The sequence below is a fragment of the Myodes glareolus genome, chromosome 8, assembly GCF_982192425.1.
Source record: "Myodes glareolus chromosome 8, mMyoGla1.1, whole genome shotgun sequence".
In the NCBI taxonomy this organism is placed as follows: domain Eukaryota; kingdom Metazoa; phylum Chordata; class Mammalia; order Rodentia; family Cricetidae; genus Myodes; species Myodes glareolus.
In genome coordinates, this window is record NC_142033.1 from 6814518 (window position 1) to 6838792 (window position 24275).

Below are 24275 nucleotides of genomic sequence, written 5' to 3' on the forward strand. Positions count from 1 at the left end.
CCGCCTTCTTTCTCTCAGCATTCAGCCTAGCTTTCTCTGCCTAGTTCTGTTCTGCCCTGCCAAAGGAGTTCTTTATGAGTCAATGGCAATCACAGCATACAGAAGGGAATCCCACATCACCCCCACTCTGTTGATACCATTCACAATAATATTTTATTTATACAAGGACTTAAAAATACCTCATATTAAGCATACAGATACTTCTTACCAGAAAATTCAACTTAATATCATTTTATGTATCTTCCAAAATGATAATTTATTTATTTATTTTTTGTCATCCTCACATGCTCTGATTTATTTCATCTTCCACTTTGTGTCAGAACTGACACTTAAGTATACTTATTTTATGTTTGTATATTATATATAATATATTATTTGTATATTCTATATATTATATAGAATATATAATAAATATTCTATTTGGTCTTTTGCATATAATAAGCGAACCTTTTTGAGTCTGAGTGGACAAAGTGTTAGTGGTTTCAGTCTTTGTGTGATTCACAAGTATCTCATATCCTTATATTCCACATGTATTTACAGCCTGTTAGGTGAGCCATTTATAATAATCCTAACATGCAATGAATTTACTTGTAGATCAGAAGTTTGTTATAAATAAGTTCAACAGAACTGCTGGAATTTAAACATTTTAGGGGACCGATAGCCTGTCTCGCATGTCTATATGGGACAGCACAGAGATGAATCATGCAACTGTCAGAACAATTAGGTTTTTTCCTTTTTCTCTTTCTTTTCCTTTTTTTGCACTTGTGAAGCTTTTTAAGCCTCCATGGTTTGGATAGGATATCATATATACAGAAGAATTTTAGTGGAGACGTAAGCCATGAAAGCATAAACTGTGCTGGTATTTAAGGACGGCGTTGGACACCAGTTCGCTCTACTGGATTCACAAGTGTCTCGTTCTTCCGGTTTGGCCAATAATGATCATTTGTACTGCACAATGGTGCCAAAGCTATTTATCTGGTGTCAAGACGTATTATTTCCAAACAAGTGTTTTCATAGATCACTGATATTATCATACTAAGTGTTCATCTCCTGGAACAGTAGGGCCCTTCAGTGACTTAGTCAGCCTTGGTGTGACATTTGGAGTCATTGTAACACAATAGGGAAGGTCAGTAAGCTTGCTTTTCACAGAGAACACTCCGTCAATAGAGATTTAGCCATGCTAGTTGCTTACTTCAGGTGGCGTACCGCCGGCTATCATTTCCCACATGTGACTCTGGCAGCACAGAACCAGCTGTTCTGCAGGAGGGCATTTCTGAAGCCAGCCCCATGAGAACCTTTCTGATGTCTCTAAACTTATTCTCCTGGCCATTACCACAAACATGACTGAACCTCAACAGCCCTCCACTTGAAGAGATAGTGGAAATGCTTTGTATATTTTTCAGATTTGTACCAGAAAAGGATAGAGTTTGTTTGTTTATTTTTCATTTAGATCCCTTTTTATTCAATAAACATTTACTTGACATCAGACAAATATGAAGAACAGTGTTAGGTCCTGGGTTTGGAGAAATACAATTAGTCGTTTCCTTGGAGGAAGTCACACTCTGCTTGGAGCAGACACATGAGCAGTATTGACAGTCTCCCACAGACTCGTGTCTGCGGAGTGGGAGAGTACTGTGTGCAGACATACCAAAGGACTGGAAGAAAACTCTCCAATTTGATGCACACAGTGCAAAAGCAATGGAATAAGATATTTTAACTGGCAGAAAAGAGCATTTTGGGGGGAAAAGTAATAAAATAAAATCAACATTTATATTAGCATCTAAAACATGCATACCTAAGAGGAAAAGAATTAAAGGTATGGAAATGCTATTCTTAAAATATATAGATCAGTATAAAATTCTTTTTCTTTGTAACTACATAATTTCTTTAAAATGTAATTGCAAATGAATCAAAGGCAACGAACAACAGTGTTTATAGCAAAAGTAAATAAGATATTTTGATCTATTAGAGCAGGAATGGAAGTCACTGATGTAAAGTTTAAAAGCTGTAGTGAAGTATAATAATATTGTTTGAAGCTAAATTACTGTAAGTTAAAAATACAGACTGCAAATGCCAGAACAAGCAACAAACACAACTAATAAGATGTTCACCGTTGAACTGGAGGTATGAGACAGACTTTTTACGGGGAGAAACTACACACACACATACAACACACAGACACACACACACTGTTACTAACTGCAGATAGAACCCCACGATAAACCTAAGTAATTCTTTTGTTGGGGTTCACAGCAGGAGCATGGGTGAAGGCTTACCTACAGAAGCCGAAGGTGCAAGCAGGAAAGTTTCGTCAGAGAGTTCTCCAGGTCCCTGTACTCTCGGTGGTGGGGCTGGTCCAGTCTTCTCTCCCAATAGTTATTCCTTCTGCTATAAAGCTGAGCAGGGCTTGACTACAGCCTTGCGTGTTTCCTCTTTTTCAGTCTCTAACCTTTGTTTACCTTCAGTATTATGAGCCCCCTCCTTGCCCTCTGAGGGAATACTTCAATTAGGAGGAAACTCACACAATTGGAGCTCCTTCAGACATGGACAACAGGCCAGGAGCGGCAGAAGGGGGAGGGGAAGTGAAAATTGTCTTTGTTCTCTTTACAGGCAAAGTTACAAGTAACACACAGGACACCGGGTCTCATACATTAATGTGTACAGATATATATGCATATATGGTTGTGTAAAGAAAGTAGCCCGATGCTTGCAAGCTCCCAAGCTGGCCTTCCATCATTTCAGGGGTAATGGCAGATGACCTAAGATTCACGGATCCAGTACAAGCCCCTTGCTACTTACATCAATACCATAAGCCAGAAGCTAGAGGATCAACATTCAGAACAGCTTCTTGGCCTCTGTTCCCACAGTGTGGTGCAAGGCAGGTTGTGTGTATCATCACACACATGTCAGACTGCACATTTCAGAGGAACATCAAGCTTAAGAGCCTCAGGTCCTTTATAACAGATAGGAATCATGCCTAACTCATATCCAAGGCTGTCTCTAGTTTTTATTATGTTATAGACTGGTTGGATCTACTCTTTGATCTAAGAGGGAGATGCTATATATATTGTCCAAGCATGTTTTCTGTATAGCCTTCCTTGTGCCTGGAACAAGAACAGCCAGGGGTTCTGTTTGCAAAACATGCACACATGTATCCCATGTAGAACTGTCCTCCAATGGGGTTTATTTCTTCCCACATGAGTGACTATTCATGATTCAACACAGAGTTTCTCATCTACCCAGATGTGTACAACGTGGACCCTAATGTAATCTGGAATCCATGTATGGATCTATCTTTTTATAGGTTCTTTATTCTATTAGTTGATACTTAATAATCTTATACTTTCATCTCCACTACAATAGTTCTTTCTCACACACCCAAACGCAGGCCCAGACTGTTCTCTGCTCATTTTACTCCTTTTTGTAAAAATCATTTTATTCTTCCTTCTATGGAAGATAAATGTATATCAAAGTCCAATACCAAACATGTTCTAGCAGCTCAGACCTCGCTCTGGATTATTCTGCTCCCTCATGATATTGGTTTAAATGTTTTCTAACAAGGCCTTTTCAGTTCCCGCCAATGTCATGTCCCACTCAGCTGAACAGAAGCTTGTCCCCGGCGCTCTGCTATCCATTCTCTCGTCACCAGGAACCGGCCGGCGGTGAGAGCCACGCCGCAACTTTGACTCCTGGGCTTCTCTTTGTCCCTCTACATCATTCTCTGCCCCTCAGAATGCTTCTCGTTCTCTTCGAGAAGCTTAGCTATCTGTGCATCTTAAAATCTTTTATGTCTCTCATCTAACAGTTTTGACTTCAGAGTGGTTTCCAGGAGACCTAATCAATCACATGCCAGAAATAGAAGTCTTACATCCAGGCTCAGTTTTAAATCCTTTGATCTCACAGAATGTTGCCTTGCATGCAATGATGTTCAAAAACATGTTTAATTAAATGAGTGAAGCTACCAGATTCTTCTGATGCTATATTGTTACCAAGGAATTCAGGTTTTCATTTGGCATTGCTTTAACATTCTCCTCCTCTTGTAACCTTTCAAATCCACAGAAAATAGTATAGTTAAATATTTTTAATTCCCACTGAGATCAAACAGATATTGACAGACTGCCCACTTTTTTTTATTCTGTAGTTACATGTACTTAAAATAGTGAGTGCTTTTGTTTTTGTATACTTTAAATCTTTAATAAGTGAATTTCAAACTTGCTTCCCCCCAAAACATCATGTTTGAAGATTTATCTGTATTTATGCACTAAATTCGAATCTAACACATCTTTTATAGAACTATATTACACAGTTTATTTATTTCACTTCTTAGCATTCCACTAGTTTCCCGCCACTGAGATTACACACCCAAGAATAACAACTTAAAAGGAGGTAGCATTTCAGCTCACAGTTTGAGAGATGTCAGTCTAGAGGGAGGACACAATGTCAGGGAGGCAGAAAACGTGAGGAAGTGAAGGACAGGGAAGAAGATATAGCCTTGAAAAACACGACCACAGTGACCTCTCTCCTCTAACTGGGCCCTGCCTCCGTGAGTGGCCACCCCTTTAGCAGTCCCTTCAGGGGACTTATGTATTTATTAGATTTATGCCGTCGTGATCCAGTTACCTGAACACTGCTGTGTTAGAGGCCAAGTCTTCAGAACGCAAGTCTGTGGGTTTATAACATACAGTTATAAACCATAATAAACATTGAATCCTACAATAAGCTTCCATACATGTCTTCTTGAGCATGTTTGATAGTCTTTCAACTAGATGCCAAGCACTGAAAGTGTTTTATAAATTTTGTATGTAGCCTTAACTTATTAAGGATATCCAATTTATTATATCTAATATATGATTTATGATAACATTGATCATTATACATTATAAAATATTTTACCAAATTACAGCATATAATATTTGTGATTTGTGGAAAGTACCTAGTATAGATATGGGTAAGAATTGTGGTCCATACATGCTGTTCATGATCTCCTGCCTGTAACTCAGATGATTATAAAATCTATACTATTAGATAGTTAAAAGTTAGTGACTTGGAGACTCATCCCCCAATTTTCTTTCCTGTAGGTATTTATGAGCCTCCATTTCCTCTACTACTGCAGTGAACCAACCTTGGACGTGAAAATCGCCTTTTGTCAGGTGTGTGTTCCTCACAGGTAAAACAAGGTACAGTACACTCCCTTGTATTTCACGTTTGCCTTTCCATTGTCATATGCACCACACCAAGGCTGTCCTCATGTACCGCTATTTCATATGCACCACACCAAGGCTGTCCTCATGTAACGCTATTTCATGTGTACCACACCATGGCTGTCCTCATGTAGCACTATTTCATATGAACCACACCAAGGCTGTCTGTCATGTAACGCTATTTCATGTGAACCACACCAAGACTGTTTGTCATGTAACGTTATTTCATGTGTACCACACCATGGCTGTCCTCATGTCGCGCTATTTCATATGAATCACACCAAGGCTGTCCTCATGTAATGCTAAAAGAGCTGGGAAAGCACAGTGAATCCTTAGATTTCCCCCCTTTCTCGTTTATTAGAAACGAATAAACTTTCTGAACGGGTTCATCATTAGTTAATCTGTAAAGTGATTTCTAGTCAGATTTCTGTCCATATCCTTGGAATGTTGTGTTGATAAACCAAGCATCAGGAACATGCATTGCTGCTCATTTCTCTAAGGGCTGAGGAGTCCCAAATGCAGCATCTCTAATGACTGCCTGTTGTTACCTACAAGTGACATGCAGTTGTCTTTACAGTAGTTAGAAAACAAAGCAACAACCCCAGCGATGTTGTCAGTGGCCCCCAAAGGGAGAGCACAAAGGTAGCCACAATGGTTGGTGTTCGTGTGAAGCCAGTAAACCTGTGCGCACTTGTATTCACACAATCGCTGTCACTAGGAAAACAGTATTTTAGGGCCCCTGTGCACATGGGTGCTGTGTATAGAACAGTTTTAGCATAAAATCCCTGTCTGGGTCTCACTGTCATCCTCCCCTTTACTCTTAAGGATTGTTGGAGGTCTGGCGAGGAATTGTGTGCTAACCATATTCCTAAGCAAATCAGAAGTTGTCTCTGGGTGCTGCTTGCCGCTTCTCTCTGAGCTGAGCTGTGAATGCAGTGGCACGTGCCCACCGAAAGCAGGTTTAAGAGGGGATGCTGCCTCATCTACTGTTTTAGACAACTCTCTCCACTGCAAAGGGAACAGTGCTCTCTGTGCTTAGTTTCTGCACTGCTCCCTCTCCCTGAACGAGAGTAGGATTCCTCCGGCAGAGCAAAGGCTTTGAGCGGCATTCTAAGACGGACTGTGTGGCCCCACCTTAGACTCAGCTGTCATGGGGCTTGAGGTTCAATCCTGTCGATGGGAACTTTTCTCTAACAAGCGCTCTGGATGCAGAGAGCGTAATCGGAAACATCTGGGTACCGGTGTTAGTAGTCGCTTACTCGTCACTGTGAGTGAGTGAGTGCCTTAACATTTTTGGGCCTCAGTTTCCCGATTTGTAAGAGGGTGAAATAAATAACGGTTACTTCTGAGAGTTGTTACAGGAACTCGACGAACTTGTACTTGCAAACATTGAAAGCACTGCTAGAGCGTCGCACAGTTGGGATTCCGAGCCAGACCTCCCCCGACGACCAGATGCATGCACACAGTTGCTTGGTTCGTCATTGCCAATTAGATGTCAAAAGAACATACTAAACAATACTGATTTAAGTCCAACACTTAGGTAGTGAGGTGGTTACACCTGTAACCCCCAGCATTAGGGAAACTGAGGCAGGGGCACCATGAGTTGAAGGTCAGCCTGAGCTACATAAGGAACTTTCCTCAGAGACAACAAAACACTATCTTCCTTACCTCATTCTCCCCATTGTCGTTGCTCAGGAAGTTCTGACTGTCCAGTCAGAGCACAAATGTGGAGTCATCTTATGAGCCGCGCCCCTCTTGACTGCAGCCATTGAGTCTGTCAGCACACTCTCTGCTAGACTTAACTCTCCACGTGACTGCACGGTCACTCTCGCTCACCATCTCTCTGCTACCCCTGTGACCCAATATAACCCCTCTCCTGGCTGCATTACTCTAAGAGCACCTGCCTTTGCCCAACCCTAAATGACTTATCCTCAAAGCACCTGTGAGAGTGGCCTTCGAGTTAGGTTACTAGCAACAAAACAAGACATCCCCAAAATCTTTCAATGTCTTTGAATCTCATGGGACATAGCCCCAAACATTCATTCTAAAGCCTTTTTTACCCCCTAGAACTGCTCCCCTGAGATTTTCTACTGCCCATCCAGTTTCCCTACCTTTCTTTCCCTCAACTCCACACCTACCCTATTTGACTTACTAAGTGTGTGGCTGGTGTGCTTGGCTGCTTTTCTCTTCCCATCAGAAAATGTTTTTTTGCACTTAGTCAGAAACATTCTTCTGAGTCTTGCTAGAACCAGTCCACATGAGACATCTCACTGACATGACTATGCTTGTCTCTTCTACCTCTGTTCTCGGTAATGCCAGTTTGGTAGCCCAAGATGACTTGATGGGAGTTTTACATAAGAATGAGCTGGTACAAAAAAGAGCGGCTCCTTCCTCCTTGTTCCCATTGGTCCCATGGCTTTTGAGCACACCCGGGATTTTTGTTTCTCTTTCTCTGGTGGGCTGCAGCATTCACATGTTCTCCTCCAGACACGTACTCTGTGAAAGAACAATTCATCAGGGTTTGGATTGTCTACTCAGTTGAACCCATATTCCTGAGTGGAACAAGCCAGCCCAAGCCTCCGGGTTGTCTTGCGTAGACTGTGGCCCACAGGAGACCAGCGAGCATTGTCACCAGTATGTTCAGAAAGCTAGGCACCAGCAGGGACTGCCCGTATACTCAAAGCATTTTCTTTACTCCTAGTGTAGAAATGAAATTTGATCATGTTACATCTCTCTCTTCTGTTCCTGTAGCTCTGTCTCTCCCTTACTTCTCTAGTAATATGAAGAAAACTGTCTTTCTTTTCAGAGGTGGAGTTACAAGGGGAGTTTACCTTCAAGCTGTCCCTTGGGAACGTCTTCCTCAGGGTGTCTCACAGGCCTTTCCTATTCTGGAGTGTATAATTTTGGCACCAGCTGGGGGTGGTTGCATCTTAATTTCTGCTCCTATATACTACACAAAGATCTTAGGTAACTGTAATTAGTAGACAAATGTGTCTGTCATCTCCACCTCTTGACTGCAGCCTGGACATTATCATTGCTCCGCATTTCCATCTTTGAAACGTCTATAGGAAATCATGGAGGACCAACATTTCAGATGCTAGACGGCAACCCGATATACACGTTTATCATTGCTTTAACTAAAGATTCTATCAAGTCATCTGAATAATATGAAATTTTCTGACTAAGAATACCTTTCATTAGCAAATGTGTTACTTATTATTGGCTATTATATTACTTGTTGTCTAAGGCGTTGCTACCAGGACAGGTTTTTTCTTTTTTAATTTGGTGAGAAATTTTTCTTTGGAATGGAAGACATGAAACAATAACTCCTGTTTTCACAATACAAATGATATGATTTGCTGGGGAATATGAAGGGCTCAGTTTCTTGACCCCTCCTAGAAAACAAGGCAGCGGCCTTAACGCTGGTCTCAGGCGAGCAGGCATAAGGAGCCCTCCCGTTTCACTTGTGAGAGAATGAGGTCACACAAGTGCTCCATTGGAGTTCTTTTCTGGAACTCTTATTGCTAGAGAAGTAAAGGAGAGTTGGAGCTGTAGAAATAGAAGAGAGAGATGTAAAATTATCACATTCCATTTCTACAGTAGGAGGAAACATGTCTTGAGTCCACAGGCAGTCCCCTGCTGGCATCTTAATTTTCTGAAAGTGCTGTGGCCAATTCACACTGGTTTCCACAGGCTGCAGTCTAAGCAAGACAGCCTGGAGCCCGTAAGGAAGCTGGTGCCTCACTCCTTGCTCCTTTGCTCTAAAATGAGAGGTACTGGAAATCAAATTAACACAAAATTAAAAAGAAACAATTATTGATGGCCATGAGGAAGAAAAAGCCTTTCATGAAGGTTTAAAATATGCATGTAACCGAGCCAGAGAGATGTGGGGTCACACAAGGCAGTGGTAACACGATTCATACAGGAGATGAATCAGGACTTGAACCATGAATTTACTTACAGTGATTAGGAACTGGAACCATCCCACCCATCTGCCGGCATCTGCAGCACTTGTTACCTCTAGGGGGTGAGAGTCTCAGGTGTACAGATTTCAGCAGGAGCTGCTTGTTCCTTTCCAGCACCAATTTGTTGTGAGAAGGGCCGCTTGTTTGTTTCCCGACTGTTCAGCCTTGAAATAATCACACAGAAACTGTATTATTTAAATCCCTGCTTGGCCAATGAGCTCTAGCTTCTCATTGGCTAACTCTTACATATTAATTTAAACCATTTGTAGTAATCTGTGTATTGCCTCGTGGCTGTGGCTTACAGGGTAAAGTTCTGACCCTCATCTGTCTCTGGCAAGGCAATATTGCTTCTTTCTGACTCTGCCTCCTTTCTCCCAGCATTCAGTTTAGTTTTCCTTTCTTACCTAAGTTCTGTCCTATCAACAGGCCAAGGCAGTTTCTTTATTCAGCAGTGGTATTCACAGCACACAGAGGGGAATCCCACATCAAGAGATGATGCTGAACATGAGTCAAATAATCCCAAGCTAATTCTGAATAGAGTATTCTAAGGTTTTTCTTTACTAAAAGGGAAAACTCAAGGAACAGAAACGGGGTTCCAACATCAATGTGTGGAGCATGGAAACAAGAGAGAGAGCTAGATATGACTGCGCCTTTTTGGTCCCTAAGTCATGTCCCAACCTGGTCCTCTTAAAGGCCATTGGCTGAGGGAGGTTCCTCATCACCTCCCCCTTATTTCTAAATGAGATAGTTCCAAACCGAATACAAATCTATATATACTAAGAACAGATATCAGGTATAAAAATTAGAATTACAACCAGCATAAACAATATTAAGCAAAGAACACATGAAGAGCTATCCTTGCCCCACACAGGGATCCTGAGGTGAAAACAAGATCAGAACATTTCAACCTTGATTCTCAAGCTCAATTTATTTTTATCCAGAAAATGTTCAATACATAGTTTTGAGCTCTTAAAAGTAGAAAGACAAACATGAAATGTCCCCAGAGGAGAAATTTGCATGCTTGTCTGTGAAACCTAATTTCTCAGTATCTTATCTCTCGGAGGAGTGTGCTTCTAGCCTTGATCATGTTTTGGCTGTTTTACCAATCACAGTCATTATTAGTCTAACACCTAGTAGTTATGAAGTCTCTAACGGAACACTGATATTTAAATTGCTTATGAATAACAAAGGATTTCACGATTTGGAGAGAGCCTGAATCTCAAGAGTTAAAATTAGTCACCTGGGTCTGTAGGATGGCTCAGTCAGTGTCCTTGAAACCCACAAAGCAAGGCACAATGGCCTGTGTTTACCTATAGAAGCCAGGAATGGTGGCCTGTGCTAACCTACCCAAGCCAGGCATCGTGGCCTGTGCTAACCCACCAAGCCAGGCATCGTGGCCTGTGCTTACCCTCTGAAGTCAAGATCTACAGAAGCCAGGAATGGTGGCCTGTACTAATCCACAAAAACCAGGTGCTCTGGCTTGTGCTTCGAGTCCGATCTGTGGCAAGATGAGAGGAGGAGGAGATAGGTGAGTCCTGAAAACCACTAATCACCAGCCCAGTCAATGTAGGGAGGTCCCAGGCCAGTGAGTGACTCGGCCTCTAAGCCATGAGCAACAATAGTACCCTGACGTAATAATAATACCCTCTGACTTCCATGTATGCACACACACCCGTGCACAGTGTGCCCCATATACATACCTACCCTATGTACAAAGTAATCAACAGGTTATAAATCTAAGTGGACTTAAAAATTAAGGAACTAGTCTAAGAAATTAAGGAGCTGAGTTGTTTTCCTTTTGCCTGTATTACCGAAACTCTTGTACTTTATGTCAAGGACATAGTCATGAATTTGATGACTGCTCATTGAGACTGGTTTCACCCTCTAGTCAACACACCTTATAGATATTTTAATTAGCTTGATTTACTCATTCTGCCTTATATGCATACAGCATCATTTTATAGTCGATAAATATAAACAATTGTAATCTGTCAATATCCAATACAAAATAAAATGAAAAAAAATGACCACAATATTTTCTTGTTTTTGTCTGTACAACTCTAGTTATTTTCAGTAGTTGAAGTCAAATTGTGTCTTATTTCAGAGCTTGAGGGCTTAACAACTATATAAAGGCTAATATGCATATTTTTTATTTTTATTATCTATTTTAAATGCTTATTTTTATTTGAGAAGGAGAGCTAGAGAGACAGAGACAGAATATGAATGAGAGAATTATCACACTCACCAAGATCATCACTCAGAACATTCATTCATTCTCTCTGAAGTAGCCGTTATAAATATTTTAATAACTTCAGTTGGCATGCAGTATTTTGATTGGGAACCAAATTAACACAAAATTTAAAAAGCAGTTATTGATTGCCATGAGGGGAAGAAAAGATTTTTACATAAATGTTTAAAATATGTGTGCTACATGCAGCAGAACTAGAGATTTGGGGATCACAAAAGTCAGGGCTGACATGATACCACTAAAAACACCAGTTGCCAGATATGTGCTGGATGATCTTGTAGGTCTTGCCAATTGCTTTGACCAATCTTTAACCTTTTATTGGGATGGCTCTTTTCATACCTACAATTTTCCTTGGTAGCTCTCCCATGGTGTCTAGTATCTCTGATATCTTAGGGTTTCTTTGTGACTTAATCTTAACCTTCACAGCTAAATAAAATGACAGCTCAGACGGAGCTTTGTTTCGGGGAATCTGTCTCTGTCTTACATTGCCTGGTCTCAGGGGCTTTCAGGAAATTGCATTCAAGCCTCCATGACCCCATAAATGTTGCACTTTGCACACCTGCTAAACCATCACTGTGCATGCAGAGCATCCTGCCAAGTTCTGCTGCCAGTTTGAGGTAAAGTGGGCCCTCTATTTACCATAAATTTGCGTACTCTGGTACCCGGATTTTGGAAAGCACACCCCAGACAGTTATTTCCCAACAGGAAACCTTCAGCAGCATTCTCAGTTCAGATTCTTGTTTCAAATCATTTGGCATTTTTCTATGTTGGAGCCTTGGACGGGTGGATGTCCTTTGAGACATCTTTCCTATTTTCTACAGATGAGCATGCACTTTCTCTATAGTAATTATAGCTGCTCTCTTCACATCTTCTTTGTCTGTGCTTTTATACTTGCTCACATTGCTTTACTCACCAAACTGTTCAATTTCTATGTCTTTCTGTTATCCACCATAGAGCTGGGGTTTGGTTTCCACTTATTTCTCTCTGCCTGCTCTGTGGTGGATAACAGAAAGAATAGGTGGCTACATAACATCGTGTCCATAGTCAAAAAGTCGCATAAAAAAGCAATGTTTGCTCTCCTCTAGCTCCTTCCTCTCTCTCATCTATTCAGTCCAGAACCCCAGTCCATGCAATGGTTCCACTCATGTTCAGGGTGGAACCTCCCTCCTCCACTAAACTTGTGGAAATCTGCTTAAAGACGTGTTCAGAGGAGTGGTTCCTAAGTGCTTTCAATCCAGTGATGTTGCCAGTGAAGAGATGAAGCATTGCAAAAACACTGCTTCCTTTGTTACTTTACTTTTCATCTTTTAATAAACTTTATAAATAGTTTCAGGTGATATTTTGCCATTTAGAAAGAGAAATTTTTACTTGAGCTTTTTATTTTATTTTGGGTTCCACTCCCATCTATTTAATGAAATATAACTCTGACTTTCCTTATATATGCTTTCATCATATTAAATTTTATGTTAATAGCCTAAAAATTCCCAGCATCCCTGCTTTTGTTTGCTTGGCTGGGGTGGGTAAGATAATAACCAAAGGCAAAGCGGATGGTAGAAGGACGTGACACATACCGTCTGATGAAATATAACTCATTGCTGTGTGCGCCACCATGGCAACTCTCCGTCTTTATTTAGGAATGAGCCATGGATTGCTTTATAATATTTTCCCTTGTGTCTACATGGAAATATGGCTGTAGTAAACTTAGTGCTCCGTTTTTGTCCTATATCCTGGCATTTTTTTCTAAAACAAAACAAAACAAAACACAACCCATGAGACAGCTCTAATAGACTCTGTTTTACTGCCTAAGAAGAACTGAGACGTTAAAAGACTTGGTTTTGGAACTGTGAAAGCTTTTGTCTTGGTTCATTTTGAAAATGTGCTTGATACATTGAAACACAGAAAGGTCAGATTTAGTTTGCTGTGGAATGAACTTAACTTGATTGTGAATACAGCCTGGTATTGTAAGTTCAATTATGATTGAAGTTTCAGTCAGACTGGATAAAGTCATGACTTGCATATTTTTTATAGTTCTATAAAATATCTTAGAACTGTCCATGGCTTCAATGCATGGCTCATCTGCAATAATGTTTACTTAAGAGACGTGCAAAACACAGAGATTCCATTTTAGTCTATGCTGTGGTCATATGTAGTGAGTCTTTACTTCAGTTGTGCTATTTTAATGCTTATTATCCTTGTGAGGGGAGACACTGCAAATAGAGATGAAGTTATATTCGTTGTTTCACTGAAAATGATCTCCTGGGGCTGGGGACATGGCTAGGAGAGGCTACATTTTTATGTTGTTCATGGATGCCCACCAGCACTTTGATTCCAAGTTCTAAATCTAGCAGCAGATGCAAGCCTATATACTTGGGAGCTTATGTTCTCTAAAAGATAAATGGTTCTCTATGTATTGCTAACATGTTCATAAAAGGTCAAAGTACTTTTGCACCTATAGGACTACATTTTATTGTTGGTTTTCAGAGCTGCACATCGAATTCAGGAACTTGCTTGTACTAGGCCAGTGTGTCTTATCACTGAACTATGTCTCCAGCTCTGAAACACATAAATATATAAGGTGGTAGAAGACTTGGGGTATGGTGGTACACCTTATAATTCCAGTTACTTGGAAAGCTGAAGCTGGAAGGTGACAACTTTGAAGCTATTCTGGGTTGTATATAGAGTTCAGAGTTACCTTCTGTAATTCAGCAAAATTCTTTTCTCATAATTTAAAGAGGGTCTGGGTTTGTGGCCCAGGGTAAAATATGTTTCCAGACCGTGCAGGTTCCTTAGTGATCGCAAGAGCCCAGCACTACAACAAATACATAAATGATAGGCAAACGAGTAATCAAAACAGATAAGAAGATAACATAAGTCAAGATCTTTTGGCACAGAGAGCTACTAACTGAGACATAAATTGCATCTTTACAGGGCCATGCAGGTGAGGGAAAGAAAACAGCAAATAGTTCTGCATGGGGCCCAGCATAATGCTGTGTGTTGTATATGTGATAACAGATTCAGGTACCAGATTCTTGGATGTAGCACAGAGAAACTCTAAACATTCATCATCAAAAGCGTAGAGACAGCCTTCAGAGAAACATTAGGAAATCCCAGACTGACTCGTTAGAAATGTTTTTCCCAAGTGATGTTTTGACTTTCACACAAGAAAGTTTTAGTTTAGTAACTGGTTGCTGTTTATTATCCTAACCATTCTTCTGGCTCTAATTATATAATAGCAACTAGTGTTTCCCACTCACTCTTTTATCTTTACCACAGACAAAGTGGGAGTGTGTACAGTGAGAGGTATGGATAGAATTCAGTGTTTTAGGTTAATGGGCAGTGCCACTCAGATCAGCACTCCCTGTTTGCTCCTCTATTCAGCAACTTAATGTTCAGTACCATGAGTCCAGGAGAACTGTGTTCTTAGGGGTCATGTGGTATGACTTGAGAGCACAAAAGACAGTTGTTTATTAATAAATAGATTGTTATTTATTAATTATATTATATTATATTATTAATTAATTGTATTACAACATTATATTCATTATTATATATTTATATCACAATCACATTATATTTATTATAATTATATTTATTAATAAATAGGTTATTAATAAATAGACTTAGTCTATTTCCTATGGTATATATTCCATATGCATAAAATGTTAAAAGTTTATTTCCTATGGTGTGGATTTCTTACGCATGTTGGGAAGGCCTCTTATCTTTCCAGGACTCAGAAATATAACTTCCTGTTATTCTGTGCTGTAGCTGCTGGGATCCTATAGATAAAAAAGATAAGCAGGCAAGGGGCATCACTTTATATTTATAAAATTACGTTTTATTTATGTACTCTTCCTCTCGTGTGTGAGAGTATACTACGCTGTATGGACTACCTTCAAGATTTCAGGACTTTGGTTACATCGAGACATTTCCTAGGTTTTCTGCTTCCTCTCTAGACAATACAGATACCTAATCCATAGTTTACACCAGTATTTGTGGTTCCCACATGTAAGAGTCTGCACTTCCCAATGGATACCCACACCCGGTTCAGGCTGCACGCTTTCCCGAACTCGAGCCCACGAGAATGGACGATTGTCCTGAGGGTTGGAAAAGAGACACATACACAAAAGAGACCTTTGCTCATTTACCAGAGTAAATGGCAACTTTATTAAACTCAAGTCGGGTATATATACCAGTGGGCTAGAGGGATCGAAAATGCAAGGCCTCCTCCCATCCAGGAGCAAAAGGAGAAGATTAAAGCTTCCCGGCCCCTTGGGCAGGGTCAGCTAGGGGAGGCAGGCTATCGCTGCTAAGACCTTGAATACAAGTGGAATCACCATAACAAAGAGAACCAGGTTCTTGCTAAGTTATCCCCTCAAGCCAGAGCTAGTGCAGAGTCTCCAGGGAGCCAGAGGTCACATGGCCCTGCGAATCGCCAGGAGAAGGGAAAAACCTTGGTAGCCACACCCACATTTATACCAAATGCTGCTGCTATGCCTGGTATCAGACACAGGCTGCAGATTATGATGTCTATCTAGTTCTAGAGCTTTCTTACCATTCTGGGCATCCAGAATCTTCCAGTAGATTTACACATTCTTCTAGCTAAACTCATATAATCCCCACTCAGGTTTCCTTACATCACCGTCCTGTCTGGATTGTATTCCATGACGTCACCATACTGCCTGGATCGTGTTCTATGACATCACCATCCTGTCTGGATCATATTTCCGCTCAGGTGGAGACTAAGAGATCCTTCCATTTCACCTTTTTATTTAGACATGAAATGACAAAAGTTTCCAAAGAAAGTGGTTCTGTGGTCAACTCACAGGTTCAGAGCCTAAAACAGTTTAAAGCTTTCATATTGCATGAGAATTGATATTCAGAGAGTTAATGTGTTAAATTATTCAAAACTTCTTGGGTTTAAATTCTAGACTCAAAGCAGGGCAGGTGGAGTTTTCATTGACTAAAGCTTCCTCAGGACATTGAAACCTCGTGATGTATGTGGAAAATTACCGGCTGGGTGGGAATATCCAGTTCCTGCAGGGCCACCAGGCAAAGTTTCAAAGGGAACCCATGAGTTATATCTCATCACTGTGGCTTTATACAGGATGTCAGGATTCTCCTAACTGAATGCCCCCAACATGGGAATGCTGCAGCTAATGAGACTCACTGGCTAAGATTATTTGCTTTTCTATTGTTGGAAAGAATGCACGGAAAGAATGCATGTTTAAAACCTAAGTGAAATCATCAAAAAGGAGCCTAAGTATTCCATAGGCATTCACCAGTGTGTGCCACGTAAGAGCAGTTAGTTACGGTACGAACCATCTAACTGTAGAGTTCATATCTTTTGTGTGGCAACGTCTGACAGAAGAGCTTTTATGAATAAATACTAAGCATGGGTAGTAGATCTTCATTATATATTATGTGTAAATACTCAGAATTTTAAGACAATGTTTTAATTACCAAATATGATTGACATACAAAACTTTCCCATATATAACTAGGAAATGCAATGACCAAGATATGTAAAATCTAAGCACGCTCAAAACAGAGTGTGCAATGTTTATTTAATTTAGCATTTTTAGCACTTAATAAGGATAGTAGCACTTTGGGTATTAGTGAGAAAAATGAAGTCAACTGTATTTAATTTAAATTTGCCTAATTAATAAAAGTTGAACCTGCAAGCTAGTTTGTGGCCTGAGCTCTATTAGAGGAGAGGATTGCGCTCAGCATCGTTAGCTTCCCTCTTGTGACCAGTCAGCACTGGTCTAATTTTCTTCAGTCTTTAAGTGTCTAAGATACACTGAAGCCAGAATACCTTCAGGATTTTTTTCATCTAAATGGGGTGAAATTATCCTGTGACAAAATATCGTCTTTCTCTATTTTAAGCAGGTGTTGGTTGTTGCTTTTGTTGAGTTATTAGGGGTCGAATCATTGATCTATTTTCCCAGGCCTTAAACATTTTAATATTGAAAAACCACTCTTGCATTTTAAGCCTTATTTACTTCAAGTAAACGGACAGGGCCTACTCCAGACTGTTTCTCCTGTGTGAGTTAGCCCCACTAGATGGTAGATGGCTAGATATTTGTAGTCCCTGAAAGAAAAGACTGTTCTGTATCCATTGTCATTGTCCTACAGGGAGCTCTTGTCTCACATCTCCTCTTTCTTCCTGACAGGGATTCGACAAACACGTGGATGTGTCATACATTGCCAAACATTACAACATGAGCAAAAGCAAAGTAGACAACCAGTTCTACAGTGTGGAAGTGGGAGACTCAACCTTCACCGTTCTCAAGCGCTACCAGAACCTGAAGCCGATTGGCTCTGGGGCTCAGGGAATAGTTTGGTAAGTAGAACCGGTTTGTTATACTTTCAGGGGAGTAATGCTGGATTCGTTGACAAGATACAGACAGATAAGCACACCAATATGAGGTGAAATACACATACTGAAAATATGAAATTGATAGGCATCATTCGTTTACTCATTTTCTACTTGTTAACAATATGCAACATGGCTTACAATATTTTCCTGGTCACCAGAAAACAAAAACTCTAACACAAAGACATAGACCCAGAGGATGGGGTGCTTTAGTCATTGCTACTGTTTTTAGCAAAGTTTATCTGCATCTTTCAGAGCAAGAAGAATTGTATCTGAGACAGGGTCAGTTAGATCCCCAACACACTTAAGAGGGATGAGTGAGTTTTGTCTATGGCTGTTTAAGTTTGTACTGGTGAGCTCTGTATCACCTAATCACAAGCTATACTCATTTGGGAAGATGTGATCTCAGTTGAGGAAATGCCCCCATGAGATAACCTGGTAGGCAGTCCTGTGAGGCATTATTTTAATGAACGATTGATTTGCAAGTTCTCAGCCCACTTTGGGCAGTGCCACCCCTAGGCTGGTGGTCCTGGGTGCTTTAAAGAAGCAGGCTGTGCAAACCATGGCGGGAAAGTCAGTAAGCAACATCCCTTCATGGCCCCTGCATCAGCTCCTGCCTCCAGGTTCCCACCCTGTGTGAGTTCTTGCCTTGATCTCACTCAGTGATGAAGTATGACTCGGAAGTGTAAGATGAAATAAACTTTCCTCGCCAAGTTGCTTTGGTCATGGTGTTTTATCGCAGCAATAAAAATTCTAACTAAGACAAAGCTCAGTGTTCAAAATTAACTTCATAGAAGCAGTATAAAATATGTTTGCTTAGGACAACTGCCTATAATTCCAGTTCCAGTAGACCCACTGCCCTCCTGACCTCCATGGTTTCTGGCATGCACACGGCATACATAAACTCATACATGCAAACAAACTCTCCCTCCCTCCCACCACTTCCCTCTCTTTCTCTTTCTCTCTCTCTCTCTCTCTCTCTGTCTCTCTCTCTGTCTCTGTCTGTCTGTCTGTCTGTCTCTCTCTCTCTCTCACACACACACACACACAAATAAATTTTACTAAACACTTGCTTACTCTTTCCTAGGCTCCTTATTCTTTCATGTTATGTTTGAGTGATTAAATGAAATCACCTATATCTGAATTAACCATTGTGATACTCATAGAAAACTAACGTCAAATTAATTGGCAAACACTTTTTTAAATAGTTTTAATAAGCAATAAGTTACATATGTTAACTAAATATATGTAGTATATTTATTAGCATGGTAATTTTCAATTTTTGATTATTTATACTAGTTAGTAAAATTTAGTATATGTACTCTAAATGTATTTAGACATGTGTATTTATAAAGGATATTTATTAATACAATGTATTTTGTCTAAATTACTGACATATTAATTTTTATGTCTTTGGAAAAATGTATACAGTATGGGATAGATGAAGACAAAGTTATATTTATTTTTTAAAACTTAAACATTTTATCCATTTATAATTCTTGAAATACTCTTCTATCAACCATGGTGTGCTGCCTACACTATACCCTAGGGCAATGGTGGGGTTTGGTGTGTTTTGTTTCTGTTTCTCTTTTTTAGTGTGGTTTTATTTTGTTTCTTTGATTTTGTTGTTGCATGGGGTTTTGTTTGTTTTCTAAGAAAGGTAGAGAAGGATGGGTAGAGAAGGAGACAGGACTGGAGAGACTTGAGGGGAGGGGAAAATATGATAAATATATGTAAGTTTAATATTGGCTTAAATAATAAAAATACAACAATAAAAAGACTCGACTATAAGAAAAAATCAGAAATGCTATTTTAATGTTAGCAATGGGCAGTTTCTATTCTTTCCCCTGTACTCAATGTACATTTCTTGGTAACTTGAAATTTGGTCACTTCGTTATGCCAGCTGCTTTTAGTTCAGAGTCTGCACTGTGGACACACTTCCCAGTCAACTGGTGTGACTACAGGGCACTGTGGGCACACTTCCCAGTCCAGTCTGCTGGTGTGAGTGTGGGGCACTGTGGGCACACTTCCTAGTCGGCTGGTGTGAATGCGGGGCACTGTGGGTACGCTTCCCAGTCCTATCGGCTGGTGTGAGTGCAGGGCACTGTGGGTATGCTTCCCAGTCAACTGATGTGACTAAAGGGCACTGCGGGCACGTTTCCCAGTCGGCTGGTGTGAGTGCGGGGCACAGTGGGCACGATTTCCAGTTGCCTGGTGTGACTACATGGCACTGTGGGCATGCTTCCCAGGTCAGGGCACTAGGATTTAGATCACACCTACCAAGCGCATGGAGGCTGCTGTAGAAAAGTCACCTGTAAGTTGCCATTCTTCTATCACATTACGATTTGAAAAGCGGAGCATCTTTGTGTTTTCCAACAATGGGTTAAAATTTTCCTTTCAAAAACATTGAAATAGGTTAAAAAAGAAATGTGTATTTATAACATTTTTATTTGCCTATTTTAATGGCTCATGTATAAGGTAACCTCTTGGCGACACAAAATATTTTCACGGTGTGACAGTAGAATTATTACCTTTCGAAGATACCTTCAAATGATCCGCAGAATCTGAGGATTTGTTGCCTAAAAGGACAAACGGAATCTCACAGTGTGCCTGAGAACCCCAACAGGTAGAGGCTATCCTGACATGTCCAGGTGGGGCCGGTATAATCACACCAGTTCTTAAAAAGAATTACAGAGGAGCGTGTCAGAGGCACAGCATCAGAGTGGGTGAAGACAGCCTATTGGAAACTGGCCATATGGTAGGCTTTAACAATGGAGGACGTGGTGCCGGAGTCCAGAAAGGAGACTAGCTTTGCAGAGCTGGAAATGGCTCAATGTGGGCAGAGACATTAGTCTCAACCGCAAGGAACTGGAGCTCCCTGAGCAGAAAGAAGCAGATTCTTCTCTAGGACCCCAGGGAGGCCCTCACCTTTGCCAGATCCTGATTTCAGACCGGTGAAGCTCCCTCAGGGCTTCCGACCCAGAGAGTTGTAAGATTATAAATAAGTCTGTCGCTTAGGCAGTTGTCTTGTGGAAGTTGTGCTAATGTCACTGATGTACACGGGACAGTGGAGATTGTTGCACAAAGATAGCTGCTGTCTGGCTTGGAGATGGCTCAGTAGTTAAGAGCAGTGACTGCTCTTTCAAAGGATCTGGGTTCAAATCCCAGCAGTCACATGGTGCCTCCCAATTATCCATAGCTCCAATTTCAAGGAATCCAATGGCCTCTTCCAGCCTTGTGACCACTAGGCATTCATGTGGTGGACAGACATAATACACACAGCAAAACATCCATACACATAGAATAGCGAAACAATAAAACAGAAGATAAGTTCTTCAGTTACCCCAAACTTATTGAGGTGTGGGGAGAACAGCACTTCTTAGCTGCTTTTCCTTGATGGAGAACTAAAGAATATTCGCATGAGAAAGTTTTCCTCCATATGATTCATAGCTCAGACACATTTTGGACAGTTTCCTATTTTTTTCTAATAAAGCTGTCATGGAACATGAACTGTTACTGGAAATTTTCCAGGAACAGGCAATGGGTAGACCTTTGAGGAAGCCATGACAGATCCGAGTAGCGTGTGGCTCAACAAAATAACATGATCATCGAAGGATTAAAACTCCTAAGATTTTTGCAGTGTCTGTCATAGGCTATTGGGTGTTCTCTCGCTCCTTTCTATGCAAGGTAAATCATCCTTGGGCTTACATAGAGTGGCCAATGATAGAAGTCAATAGTGGAACTGATACTGGGGACACTGAGTTTTGCAGGTAACCTCAAAGGGGTTTCAGTTCCTTGTGTCCTAGAACAAGGTATTGGACAGAAACATGTCCATGGTATAGCAGAAATTCTGACAATTTGTTAGAGAAAGATTCTCTTCAAATGGAGAGAGAAGGCTCGAGCCAAGACAAAGTTTCTTGAATATCTCCAGTGCAAAATGGGACATATCATATAGTGCATGCTTTTTGAGTAATCTGTGTCTTGTGTGGCTTTGGGGCTCAGGTCCCCCCACATGCTCTGTTTAGTACAGGTAGCTCTGCACATAACTCGGTGCACTGCATACTCAACAGCATCCTGAAGATCCACCCAGGGATGTGGATTGTAGTGTATAATGAACCACGCATCATCATTGTGAGCTCTGGAGAGGGTCTTTGCGAGTGTCAGGGCCTCCTCCAGGATTTTCCCGTCTATCTTGGATGACTAGCTTCTCCCAGCCTTCACTCCTGGTTCCTCTGGACTTTCACTCACTGCCAGACTCTTCTGCCTCAAAATTGCCCATGAGAAAAGTTTAAAGCCATTTTTAGAACAATTTTGTCAGCAAATGAAATCAAAATCAAGCAAACAAAAATCTCACTTGCATTTCAAAATGGTAGCCTTGGCGTTCTTGGCTCTCTGGCCTCTGGCCAAGGGCAGTAAGGCCAGACTCATTTCAGCAAAGAGCAAAAGGCAGGACAGAAAGGGGAACTCTAGGCCTTGCTCTGTGATGTGTGCAAACACTGCAGTCAGAACACACCCTTGTGGACAGATATGGGGTCTCTTCCTTCTGCCTTCTCAACCTGAGATTTAAGATACCTTTGTTATAACGTGTCCTGCCATGCACTGTCGCGGTCCTTAGTCGGTTTGCCTTCCCTGCCGATTCCTTCATCTAATTTCTCTTCTATTTCCCTTTGGTAGAGAGTGAGCCCCTTCATACCGAACACACACCTGGGGTCAGCCTTGACCCTGGAGTCCACACTCTCCCTGTTCATGACATTGATCCCACATGTACATACTGTTTTAACTATTCCATCTAGTCCTGAATATAGAGACTGGTTAAAAATGGGGGCTGGATATGATTGTGGCCTCTGTGGGAAGAGGCAAATTTAAAGACTCTTCATTTATTTGTGCTAACTTTTCTTTGATGTGGGAATACAACACCGGAGGAAACAATCTGAAAAGGGACGTCGCCATTTTTTTTTTAATGTGCCACCATAAAGCTGTGTGTGTATCCAAGAGGAACTCTGCTTTTTTATTGTAGATGTAGGCGTACAGAAACTTCTGCCACCAAGTCCCAGACCCATTATTTGCTTGAAATGAAATCTCGTTTCTACTCTTCCAATTGTCTGACAGTTGCTACTTATTTTTACAATTTCTCCGCCCTTGACTTATTACTTATTTAACACCATGGGCCAAAGCAATGCTAAAATATCTTCAAAAGAATTAACGACCACTGTGGCTTTAAAACATTACTATAGACCGTAGAACAAAAATATTACTATTGAGAACTATTACATGAAGCTAAGATGAAATCTTTTAGAATAAATCAGAACTTTTTCCTTCTGAGGGATAAAAGTAATTATCCGTCAAAGCAGACACAGTGAAGATTATTATGCCTCCCTGTATGAGCTGGGGACACTTGTCCCTTCGTAGTGGGAAATCGTAGAGCAATCTGTGAGGGAGAATCTTGAGAACGTGTTCAGGATCAGTGGACAAACTCTCAGGATTTCCCAGTCTGCAGTAGAGGGTCGCCTTAGTGTTTTGAGCTAGTCCCACAGCACACAGAACATTGTCATGACTTTAAGTAGGTTTTAGGAAGTCAGGATTCTCTTTTATTGTTTTTTTAAAATTTATTGATTTTTTATTGAGCTCTACATTTTCTCTGCTCCCCTCTGTCTCTCTCCTCTCCTTCATCCCTCCTCCAAGGTCCCCACGCTCACAATTTACTCAGGAGATATTGTCTTTCTCTACTTTCTACTTCCCATGTAGATTAGATCCATGTAAGTCTCTCTTAGTGTCCTCATTGTTGTCTAAGTTCTCTGGGATTGTGGTTTGTAGGCTGGCTTTCTTTGCTTTATGATTAAAAACCACCTATGAGTGAGTACATGTAATAATTGTCTTTCTGTGTCTGGGTTACCTCACTCAGAATGATGTTTTCTAGCTCCATCCATTTGCCTGCAAATTTCAAGATATCATTTTTTCTGCTGTGTAGTACTCCATTGTGTAAATGTACCACATTTTCTTTATCCATTTTTCAGTCAAGGGGCATTTAGATTGTTTCCAGGTTCTGACTATGACAAACAAAGCTGCAATGAACATAGTTGAGCACATGTCCTTATAGCATGATTGAGCATCCTTTTTTAACAGTAGGAAACTGAAAAACAATAAGCACGTGAAGTGAAGGACTGTGGTTATCTCTAATTGCTGCTTGCGTCTCAGAGCCTGGATGTATAAGTTAACAAAACGACTTTGCTAATACTCCACGTGTTGGTCTGGTAAGGAGCCCTCTGAGCTGCTCTTTCCCTGTCTTTGAACTTGAACTTCTGTTTACAAGGATTATTTACAATGCGTCAGTTGCAAACATTGGCACAGCTGTGGGGAGGTGACACATGCCCCTCATCCTGGCACTGGGAGGCAGAGCAGGTGGACCTCTGCGAGTTCCTGGACAGCCTGGTCTACAGAGCGATTTCCAGGACAACCAGAGCTACATTGTGAGACCCGCATTTCAC

At 40.8% G+C, this 24275-nt stretch overlaps 1 protein-coding gene and 1 long non-coding RNA gene across 5 annotated transcripts in view; one reads left to right on the forward strand and one right to left on the reverse strand.

Moving 5' to 3' along the window:
• Positions 1–24275, forward strand: part of Mapk10 (mitogen-activated protein kinase 10) — a 279025-nt gene that overhangs the window by 140751 nt on the left and 113999 nt on the right. For 2 of the 4 annotated variants that reach the window (XM_048427160.3, XM_048427189.3), the window contains exons 3-4: positions 5079–5150; positions 17588–17757. In XM_048427160.3, the coding sequence (XP_048283117.1) occupies positions 5085–5150; positions 17588–17757 (236 nt within the window). In that variant the 5' untranslated portion in view covers positions 5079–5084. Of the gene's footprint in view, positions 1–5078; positions 5178–17587; positions 17758–24275 lie in introns of all 4 variants that reach the window. The other 2 variants (XM_048427178.3, XM_085691577.2) reach the window with 2 other exon arrangements.
• On the reverse strand, positions 7319–10665 carry LOC125395645 (uncharacterized). The gene is made up of 3 exons (XR_015002536.2): positions 10575–10665; positions 9220–9330; positions 7319–7697 (listed from the first exon to the last, which is right to left on the reverse strand). It is a non-coding gene; the product is annotated as an uncharacterized LOC125395645 (long non-coding RNA).